The sequence below is a fragment of the Mobula hypostoma genome, chromosome 14, assembly GCF_963921235.1.
Source record: "Mobula hypostoma chromosome 14, sMobHyp1.1, whole genome shotgun sequence".
NCBI lineage: Eukaryota > Metazoa > Chordata > Chondrichthyes > Myliobatiformes > Myliobatidae > Mobula > Mobula hypostoma.
The window spans coordinates 4102524-4113296 of NC_086110.1; the positions used below are offsets into that span (position 1 = coordinate 4102524).

Sequence of the window (10773 nt, forward strand, 5' to 3'; positions counted from 1 at the left end):
TACTTGCCGCTATGAGGGCCTGCAGCAACTTTATATCTTCCTTCTGTTCAAGAAACAATACGTGCCTCAAATAGAGCATCTCAAAGTTCAGAGGTATCTGGGACCTAAGTACCTTAACTAATGTTCTATGAATACTTTCCCAATATAGACTTAATTGAGGGCAATCCCAGAAAATATGAAAATGATTTGCCTCCTTGGAGCCGCACCTTCTCCAACACGTCACATTTGTATCTTCATATTTTTCCTGATATGGGGTCTTGAAGTATCTTATAATGTTTTTCCAACAATGTTCTCTCCAAGTCAAAGAATTAGTCGAGGACCATTGAAAGCTGCAGATTTTCCCCCAAGCCTCCTCTGAAAGTGCCAACCCCACTTCTTTCTCCCACTTCTCTTTAATATACAGTGTATTTACATTTTTAGCATGGGAGAGTGCATTATATAATCGAGAAACTGATTTACTAGGTATTGAACTGCAAGCCGAATTCAGAATCTTGAAAAATTCTAATTCTACTGTTGTTAGGTCTGTATATCTACAACTCTGGTTAACATAGTCTCGTACTTGAAGGTACCTAAAAAAGTCATTATGTTCTAGGCCATGTTTGTCCTGCAGGATTTGGAAACTTTGTAATACTCTTTTATCTATAAATGAGAGGTAGGTTGTAAGACCTTTCTTTATCCATAGCTCAAATCTTTTATCTCCTCTGTTGGGAAGGAATTCGGTATCATATGCTCACCATCTAAAGAGTTTTAACATGTTATTCGTTCCACATGAGTTAACCACCTTCTGCCATACTTTTAATGTAAGATTTATCCAACCGTTTTTAAATTTCTCCAACTGGGCCATCAATCCTTTGTCAGCTATTGAGGCCTGTAGAGGAAAACTGTCAACTAATCCAAATTCTATTTCCTTCCATCTAGCCTTATATTCCCTATTACACCAATATAACAGAGGGGTTATCTGTGAGGCATAAAAATAATTTCTCAGGCAAGGAAGAACCATACCTCCTCCTTCCTTCCCTAACTGTAAGGTGTTATATCGAATTCTAGGTTTCTTTCCTTGCCAAATGAAGCGGGAAATCCATTTGTCCCATTCCCTGAATTGATTATCATCCACCTCCACCGGTAAAGTACGGAAAAGATACAATAACCGAGGAAGAATATTCATTTTTATAATATTTATCCTTGAATTTAAACTTAAAAAGGGGATAAGATTCCATCTATGCATATCTGCTTTTATCTCTGAGATTAATGGCCGGTTCCCAACGACTTGTATTTACGAGAGATACGGAAGAGTTATTTCAGAGTCCGACAGTACAGAGACAGGCCTTTTCATCCATCTAGTCCATGTTGAACTGATAGTATGCTTCTTTCCCTTGGACCCACACTTGGACCATACCCCTCCCATTGACGTACTTATCCAAACTTCTCTTAAATGTTCAAAGCCAACCCATCACTTCCAGTGGCAGATCGTTCCACATTCTCACCACCCTCTGAGTGAGAAGGCCATTCCTTTATTTCCCATTTTAGTTTCTCTTACCATCTAAGGTGCCCACATTTATATTTAGTACTCTCTTCTTCTTCACATTCACATAACTTTAAATATCTGCTTCCACCACTCTCCAGGAGATACCGTTCCCCTCCAGATCCTCTCGAAATCACTTCCCCCTCACTCAGATTTGTGTACTCTAGCTCCCTCTGATATGGGGGAAGGTTTCAGGCAGCCTGCCTGATGTCCCTCAAAATGTTGTACATCTCAGTCGAGACCCCCTAACTTCATCAGCACCAGGAAGAACGAACAGAGTCTCTCCAGTCTCTTCTTCGTAACAAAGACGTTGCATTCCTGGTGAATCTCCTCTGCACCCACTACCACACTATCACGTTCTGAATACTTTCCTCAGTCAGAGAACTTGTTTTCAGAGTTTTAATTTAAGCTGGTCTCCTTGTGACACTGCGCACTCCATATCCTGCTGTCTGCTTTAGTTTCCCTTCACCCAGTTATGTGCAGCTGCAAGGAAACACCAAATACATTTTATCAATTTGTCCCCCAAGTTACTTCTAGTGAGTTCAAGATTACAATCCCCTCTGATTATTGCATTATCTCTACTGCAAGCTTTACTTTGACGCTTCGATTGGTAATATTGCTGTAACGGTGACCATAAACTACTCTCATGGTTGTCTTTTTTTATGCATTGTATTCTCTTAATGCCACCTGGGCTAAACTATTACTGCTCTCCTGGCAGTCTCTGTGACCAAGCCTTCTACTCTGAAGGCATAGGGATGCCATCAAATGGACCATTGTTGGTTTGAAAGGGCCAGCGTTAAAAGCACATGGGATTAAAATTAATGACTTACCTGGAAAAAGTATCAACTCTGAACTGAAGGGACAAAATTTCCTGGGAGAAAACAGTACAAGTTTCTATCACTGTGTGATCCTAACTGCACAGTGTCAAGTGATCTCAAGTTGTCTCTTTTTATTTTGTTTCACAGACGTGGAGGAAGTACGACGCAGACTGCAGCGGCTATATCGAAGCAAATGAGCTAAAGGTGCCTGTGTGTTCATTTCAGTTTGTCTGAGCCACTCTGAGTTACAAAGTATTCCTTAAATCACATTGGAAGTAGAGGTGGTGCTTGCTGTTTTGAAGGACTGGATGCCTGGGTGAGATTGTATGGCCTGGAGAGAATATGCTGACTGGCTACTTGGTAAGGTGGCCACCAACTGCTCATGTCAGTGAGATGGTCACAGGATGGCTTAGTCATGTCTGATTCCTTGGAACACAATTCTCTCAGAGATAATTTCCAGAGTGAAACTCTTCCTAACATAGTCCCAGACAGAAATTCTCAGTGAAGAGGTCCTGGGCGGGATTGTCCCTGGCTCAATTACTCAGTAAGTATGTCCTAAACTAGATTCTTCATTCAGACTGTTCAAGAGTGGGTCTCTCACTAAGCTGGAAACCCTTAGCATGATTCTCTCGGTCTTGAAATCTCAGTGAGATTATTCTGGCTGTTAATGCTGAGTCAGATTCATTTTGAGGTGGTCCTGGCCTGAATTTCCCGTGGAGTTTAACCAAACCTAATGGCATTTTGTGCCAATGGGGTGTGAGACAAGAATGTCTCACACTAGGCCCCTGGAAAATTTCCAGTCTCACACTAGGCCTCTGGAAAATTTCCAGTCTTACACTGGGCCCCTTCCCTTGCTTTCCCCTCTGGAAAATTTCCAGTCTCACACTGCCTTTTTGCCATATCCTTTGATGCCCTGACTGATCAGGAAATGATCAGCTTCCACTTTAAATATACCCACGAACTTGGCTTCCAATGCAGTCCGTGGCAGAGCATTCCACAGATTCACTGCTCTCTGGCTAAAAAAATTCCACCTTACCTTTGTTCTAAAAGGGTTGCCCATCAATTTTGAGGCTGTGCCCTCTTGTTCTAGATACCCCCACCATAGGAAACATCCTCCCCACATCCACCCTATCTCGTCTTTCCAGCTTCCAATGAGATCCTCTCGCATTCTTCTAAATTTCAGTGAGTACAGGCCCAAAGCTGCCAAACGCTCCTCATATGTTAACACCTTCATTCCTGAAATCGTCCTCATGAACCTCCTCAGGACTCTGTCCAATGATTTGTTGACGGAACTGTCTGGTTGGTGACATTTGCTGGACTGGGTTTCTTTGTGTCTTTGCCACAGACTGCTGGCCTTGGTGATGCTGCTCACAACAGGGTTGGGCTTTCTCCCAGAGTGGGTCTCTATTGACAAGGTTGTAGGAAGCTGGATTTCATGATGAGGTTGTCCAGGCTAGAATTCTCAGTGTGGTTATCCCAGACTGAAGATGAGACAAGGTGGCATTGTCCAGACTTTTTCAAACTCAGACTGGAGTTTCCAGACAGGATTTCCTAGTGAGATAGTTCAAAACATTTCTTTGTGAGAACGTCTCTGATTGCTTCGATTCTCCTGCAAATGATTGTCCGATTGTGGCAGACTAGATTTCTTACAGAGACTCTCCCAGATATGAATTCTGGTTGTCTCTGACCGGAAAACTCAGATATTGTCCTGATGGAACTCTGAGGTTGTCCCTGACTGGAAGTCCCAGAGAGGTTACTGCTGGCCGGAGATCTTGATGACATTACCCCAATAGATTGCTCCTCCACAGGATGTCTCATTGACACTTCTCCAGCCTTGGTATCTTGTAACTTCCTTTGATTGGCCGCCTGTCACTTGGTCCACTCTGTCACAAAAGCTGTGGCACAGTGTGCGTTGGTTAACGGTGGCACGTCCTACACTGCACAGTGTGCGTTGGTTAACGGTGGCACGTCCTACACTGTACAGTGTGCGTTGGTTAACGGTGGCACGTCCTACACTGCACAGTGTGCGTTGGTTAACGGTGGCACGTCCTACACTGCACAGTGGCTTGCACCAGAATGTACCGACACAGCTGAACCCGTTCTGAAGGAATGCCATCAAATGGAACTTGGGGTGATGAGTGCCCTCATCAATACATTGCTGACATCTGCCATAAGAGAACTGGGGGGTGAGCTCTCTAAAGAAGACAAAGAACATGAACTTTGCTGGGTGGTCACAGCCTGCCTGAGATGATTTAGACTGGCCGTTCGGGGGACAGAGGACCTCGGGGCCTGGCCGTTCGGGGACGGAGAACCTCGGGGACTGTATTTGGGGATGGAGAACCTCGGGGCCTGGCCGTTCGGGGACGGAGAACCTCAGGGCCTGGCCGTTCGGGGACAGAGAACCTTGGGGACTGTGTTCGGGGACTGGGACCTCGGGGCCTGGCTGTTCGGGAGACGGAGAACCTCGGGGACTGGCCGTTCGGGGATGGAGAACCTCGGGGACTGGCCGTTCGAGGACAGAGAACCTCGGGACCTGGCCGTTCGGGGGACGGAGAACCTCGGGGACTGTGTTCGGGGACGGAGAACCTCGGGGACTGGCCGTTCGAGGACAGAGAACCTCGGGACCTGGCCGTTCGGGGGACGGAGAACCTCGGGGACTGGCCGTTCGGGGACTGGGGCCTCGGGGACTGGCCGTTCGGGGACGGAGAACCTCGGGGACTGTGTTCGGGCACGGAGAACCTCGGGGACTGGCTGTTCGGGGACGGAGAACCTCGGGGACTGGTCGTTCAGGGACGGAGAACCTCGGGGACTGGCCGTTCGGGGACGAAGAACCTCGGGGACTGGCCGTTCGGGGACGGAGAACCTCGGGGACTGTGTTCGGGGACGGAGAACCTCGGGGCCTGGCCGTTCGGGGGACGGAGAACCTTGGGGACTGTGTTCGGGGACGGAGAACCTCAGGGACTGGCCGTTCGAGGACAGAGAACCTCGGGACCTGGCCGTTCGGGGGACAGAGAACCTCGGGGACTGTGTTCAGGGACGGAGAACCTCGGGGACTGTGTTCGGGGACGGAGAACCTCGGGGCCTGGCCGTTCGGGGGACGGAGAACCTCGGGGACTGGCCGTTTGGGGACGGAGAACCTCAGGGACTGTGTTCGGGGACTGGGACCTCGGGGCCTGGCCGTTCGGGGACGGAGAACCTCGGGGACTGGCCGTTCGGGGACGGAGAACCTCAGGGACTGTGTTCGGGGACTGGGACCTCGGGGCCTGGCCGTTCGGGGACGGAGAACCTCGGGGACTGACCGTTCGGGGACTGGGACCTCGGGGACTGGCCATTCGGGGACGGAGAACCTCGGGGACTGCGCAACACTATTGGTTTTTATTCGCACATGATACAGTGAAAGCGCTTGTCTTTACACTGTTCATACAGGTCACCTTGCTACACAGTGAGTTGAGGTAGAAAGTGATTCCACAGATTGTGAGAACATTTCAAAGATGAACTCCTTTTGTTCAAGAGCCTAATAACTATTCCTGAGCCTGGAGGTGTGCATGCTGAGGCTCCTGTATCTTCTTCCTGATGGTAAAAGTGAGAAGAGAGAATACCTAGGGTGATGAGGGTCCCTGGTGAGGACTGGCTCATGGAAATCTGGTTTCCTCCTCCTGAGGTCAGTAATCAGCTCCTTGGTCTTGCTGACATTGAGTAAGAGGTTATTGTTGTGGCACCACTCAGTCAGAGTTTCAATCTCCCTGCCATATTCAGATTCGGCACCATATTTGATTTGGCCTGGTGTTGTCAGCAAACTTGAATCTGGTTTTCAAGCTGTGCAGTTAAAAGTATAGTGAGTAGATTAGCCTTGTGGTGCATCTCTGCTGATGGAGGCCAGGAGGAGATGCTGTACCTCAGACTGCCGAAGCGAGAGGTTCGACATCTCAGTGAACACTCCAGCCAGTTCATCAGCACAGGTCTTCAGCCATCTTCTCGTGGCTTCACCCTGCTGAGGGATGTTCTCATGTCGGCCTCAGTGACTGAAATTTCACAATCATCGGGGCTGTAGGAGTTCGTGATGGTTCCTTCATGTTTCCGTAGTCACCGCAAACAGAGAAGGTATTGAGCTCATTTGCATAGAAGGCATTGAGCTCCTCATTTGCATAGAAGGCATTGAGCTCATTTGCATTGGAGCTCATTTGCATAGAAGGCATTGAGCTCATTTGCATAGAAGGCATTGAGCTCATTTGCATTGGAGCTCATTTGCATAGAAGGCATTGAGCTCATTTGCATTGAAGGTATTTTGCTCATTTGCATAGAAGACATTGAGCTCATTTGCATAGAAGGCATTTGGAAGCTTTATTATCGCCTCTGGATCTAGTGCTTTGCTGGCATATATGACAAATAAACTTCTCGGGTCTCCAGTCAGTGATTAGAACTGTTTCACCATGACGATGGCAGAGTTGGTAATCGAAACATGAGTTATAATCGATCAGGAAGTCTGAGGAGAGTTTATTCATCGCTTGATTTAACTTTATCGAAAGTGACAGTATTCAAGCCCTGCCACAGTTGTTAAGCATCCTTTGCTGATTCAGATTTAGCCTGGAATTGCCACTTTGTTCATGAGATAGCTTTCCAAAGATTGTACCTGGACCTCTTGTAACTTTCTTAGACCTCCAGTTTAGAGCAATAGATACCAAACGCAGACAAGTGGGACATGCTCAGATAGGCACCTTGGAGAATCGGTAGATGTTGTGTACTTGGATTTTCTGAAGGCCTTTGACAGGGTGCCACACGTAAGGCTGCAAGCCCATGGTATTGCAGGAAAGATTCTAGCAAGGATAAATCAGTGGCTGATTGGCAGGAGGCAGAGAGTGGGAATAAAGGGAGTCTTTTTGTGGTTGGCTGCCAGTGACTAGTGGTGTTCCACAGGGGTCTGTGTTGGGACCATTTCTTTTTACATTATATGGCAATGATTTGGATGATGGAATTGATGACTTTGTTGCAAAGTTTGCAGATGATATGAAGGTAGAAAGTGTATGGCCTTGCCCTTTGATAGAAGAAATGAAAGGGTTGACTATTTTCTAAATGGAGAGAAAAAACAAAAAACTGAGGCACAAAGGGACTTGGAGTCCTTGTGTACGATTCCCTAAAGGTTAATTGGCAGGTGAGTCTGGTGAGGAAGGCAAATGCATTCATTTCAGAAGATTTTAGAAAGCAGTGCTGAGGCCTCATCTGGAGTACTGCGAGCAGTTTTGGGCACCCTATCTTAGAAAGGATGTGAGAGGGTTCAAAGGAGATTCACAAAAATGATTCCAGGATTGAATGGCTTGTTATATGAGGAGTGTTTGATGACTCTGGGCCTGTATTCACTAGAATTCAGAAAAATCAGGGGTGAGCTCATTCAAACCTAGCGAATGGTGAGGGCCTTGATAGAGTGGATGTGGAGAGGATGTTTCCTGTGGTGGGAGAGTCTGACCAGAGGGCACAGCCTCAGAGTAGAGGGGCTTCCAATTAGGAGGAGATGAGATGGGAGGCAAAAGGATGATAAAAATGTTCTTAAACAGATTAATGTCCATTGTTGTTTCACAGTGTTGCTAGCCAGTACAAAAACAAATAAAAGAAATAGGCTGAATAACATTAAAACAAGAGCTTCTGTACTGAGGAGGGATTTCTTTAGCCAGAAGGTGACGAATCTGTGGAATTTGTTACCACAGGCAGCTGTGGAATCCAGGTCATTGGGTGTATGTATTTAAGGTGGATGTTGGTAGATTTGTTTAGGTGGTTGGGTAAGATTAGTCAGCACGTGTAAGGTTACGGGGAGGAGGCTGGAGAATGGAGTTAAGAGGAAAATGAATTGGCCATGATAAAATTGCAGAGCCAAATGGCCTAATTCTGCTCCTTTGTCTTATGGTCAGCATTTTCGAGTTGGGCAGTGGCTGTGAACCCAGCCAATTTGTCGCCTGGTGCAGACACACTCCAGTTGAGCTCCCTGTCTGGATCAGCATCCACCCCAGGGCACCCTGCCTGTCACAGTCCCCACTCCCCGAGGCGCCGGACAGGGTCTGTCCCTCACCTTTCCAATGCTGGAACATTTCCGAATGGTAGCAACCTCTGTTCCCACCCCCCACGCCAAACGTTTCCCTTTGCGACTGCGATCTGCATCACGTCTGCCCTGGGCAAACGGGATCCCTGTCCATTGGGGAGAGCAGTGGTGTTGTGGAGCTAGCGCAGGTAAGCGAGGGTGCATCTGTGTGCATACAACAGTGACTGGGATTGCCGAGCCTCCTGTCCACACTTCAGCCACATGGAGAGTGAAAATCCCCTCTCGTTTTTCTCTGACCTGCCCACGGTGCACCCACATGGGCAGTGAACATCCCCTCTCGTTTCTCTCTGACCTGCCCACGGTGCCCAGTACGGTGCACCCACATGGACAGTGAAAATCCGCTCCCGTTTTTCTCTCTGACCTGTCCACGGTGCCCAGTACAGTGCACCCACATGGACAGTGAAAATCCGCTCCTGTTTTTTCTCTCTGACCTGCCCACGGTGCCCAGTACAGTGCACCCACATGGACAGTGAAAATCCCCTCCCGTTTTTCTGTGACCTGCCCACGGTGCCCAGTGCAGTGCAGCTGGTGCAAGGACAAAGGCCCACTCTGTTGTTCAGCATCCTGCTGTTGCAGATGGGTTTCAGAGATGTGATCTGATGCTTCCTGTGGCACTCTTCAGAGAGAGTCACCAACTGCCTGAAGCCCCTGTAACGGGTGGAAATGTGGGGATGCCTCTTTCTAAACGTGCTGCCAGCTGTGGAGAGTCCTATCCCACAGGTAGAGAGCTGTAACTGGGCTGACTCGGTCAGTCCGTCCACCTGGGGCTGCTCGGTTAGACCACAGTTCACCTGGTTTGTCCTCAAAGATGTAACGGTGAGCCCTGCCAACACTGATCTTTGAGGATGTGGGTGACTGCAAACACTGGCGTAAATGCCACAGTTTCCCTGGTGTGGAACTCGTTGCTGAGGAGAGAGTGGCATCAGCAGCCTTGCCCAGAAACATCACACCTATCAAGGCTGACTCGAGGCTGCGTGTTCTACATAAAACAGTGGACCGCCGTTACCCAGTCACCTGAAGGCAGAGCCTGTCCCAGGAGATGCCCGTTCACGGATTTGCAGCAGTAAGTGTAATGACGGGGAGCTGAGTGCAGAACCCCTCCCCGCCCAGCATGATGCCACCCGAGCACAGAACCCCTCCCTGCCCAGCATGATGCCACCCGAGCACAGAACCCCTCCCTGCCCAGCATGATGCCACCTGCCTCCTCGTCTGCGGCCCTGTGTGCGTCAAGTAAACAGCAACCGGAAGTAAAGTTCGCCAAGACCCCTGCTCCCGAAACCCTCACCCAGTAATTCTCCTATGCACATGGAAGAAAGTTGGTGATGGATAATTTCAGCCCTTCCCCCACTTCGCAAAGCTTAATCCAGTTAATGCTGATGCAAACAGCCTAAGAGGAAATGACAGATTTCCAATGCCTTACCCGTTCAAGAAAAACTAAGGCTACGTCCACACTAGACCGGATAAATCCATACCTGAAGTTTTTCCTCTTCATTTTGACCCCCCGTCCACACTGAAATGGTGTTTTCCTCCCCCAAAAACAGAGCTTTTCAAAAACACTCTCCCGAGTGAATGAACCTGAAAACGCCTAATGGCCAGTGTTGTGTGTGCGGATTAACCGGCTCTTTTTAAAAACACTGTCGTGACGGTGGCGACAGCACGGCATTTCATTGCTTTCTTGAACACAACCTCCAACACCACAACAACAATGGCGGACGGCTTCATGCGTCTGTTGTTTACTTTATTGTCTATGTTAATTTCAACCCCCCACACAACCTAACAATTTCAGAACAGACAGCAACGAGACTGAAGCCAGAAGAGTTAGAAATGTACTCACCAAATACTTTGACCCATAGCTTCCTGAATACTGAATAAATAAGTATACTCACTTCGCCCTGTTTTCTGTCCTTGCTTGTATGAAGGTGGTTTACCTATTTATGCAAGTACTTCTCTGACAATAGATGTGTAACAGCCTAATGTAACATTGTATGGAAATACAAGATAACACTGACGCAGACATGTTTTATACATTTAGCAAGGTGCTTTAATAATGTATTGCTTGTGCAAACAGAATGCAATTGTCACTACTTCCAAAACATCATTTTTAAGTAGTAGCTTATGTTTGGCATAGACGTGAAAATGTTAAGGCCAAAAAAGGAAAATTATAAGTTTCACTTTTACTCAGGTAAAAATAAAACCACTTTTGCCCAGTAACTCATTTTATTGCACATGTTAAATACAGCAAAAATAATACAGAAAGACATGGCAAAAGTAAAGGGAAACAAATGAAGTAACAGCAAATTTCACTTTTGCCCAGTAACAAGCCTTATGGCATCTAGTTGTAGCGT

The 10773-nt window shown here is 47.5% G+C and overlaps 1 protein-coding gene across 2 annotated transcripts in view; it reads left to right on the forward strand.

Moving 5' to 3' along the window:
* Positions 1-10773, forward strand: part of calb2a (calbindin 2a) — a 103967-nt gene that overhangs the window by 61889 nt on the left and 31305 nt on the right. Inside the window, exon 5 of one of the 2 annotated variants that reach the window (XM_063067364.1) lies at positions 2488-2544. The exons of the other annotated variant lie outside the window; for it this stretch is intronic. Coding sequence (XP_062923434.1) covers positions 2488-2544 — 57 coding nt within the window. The remainder of the gene's footprint in view (positions 1-2487; positions 2545-10773) is intronic. 2 annotated transcript variants of the gene reach the window in all.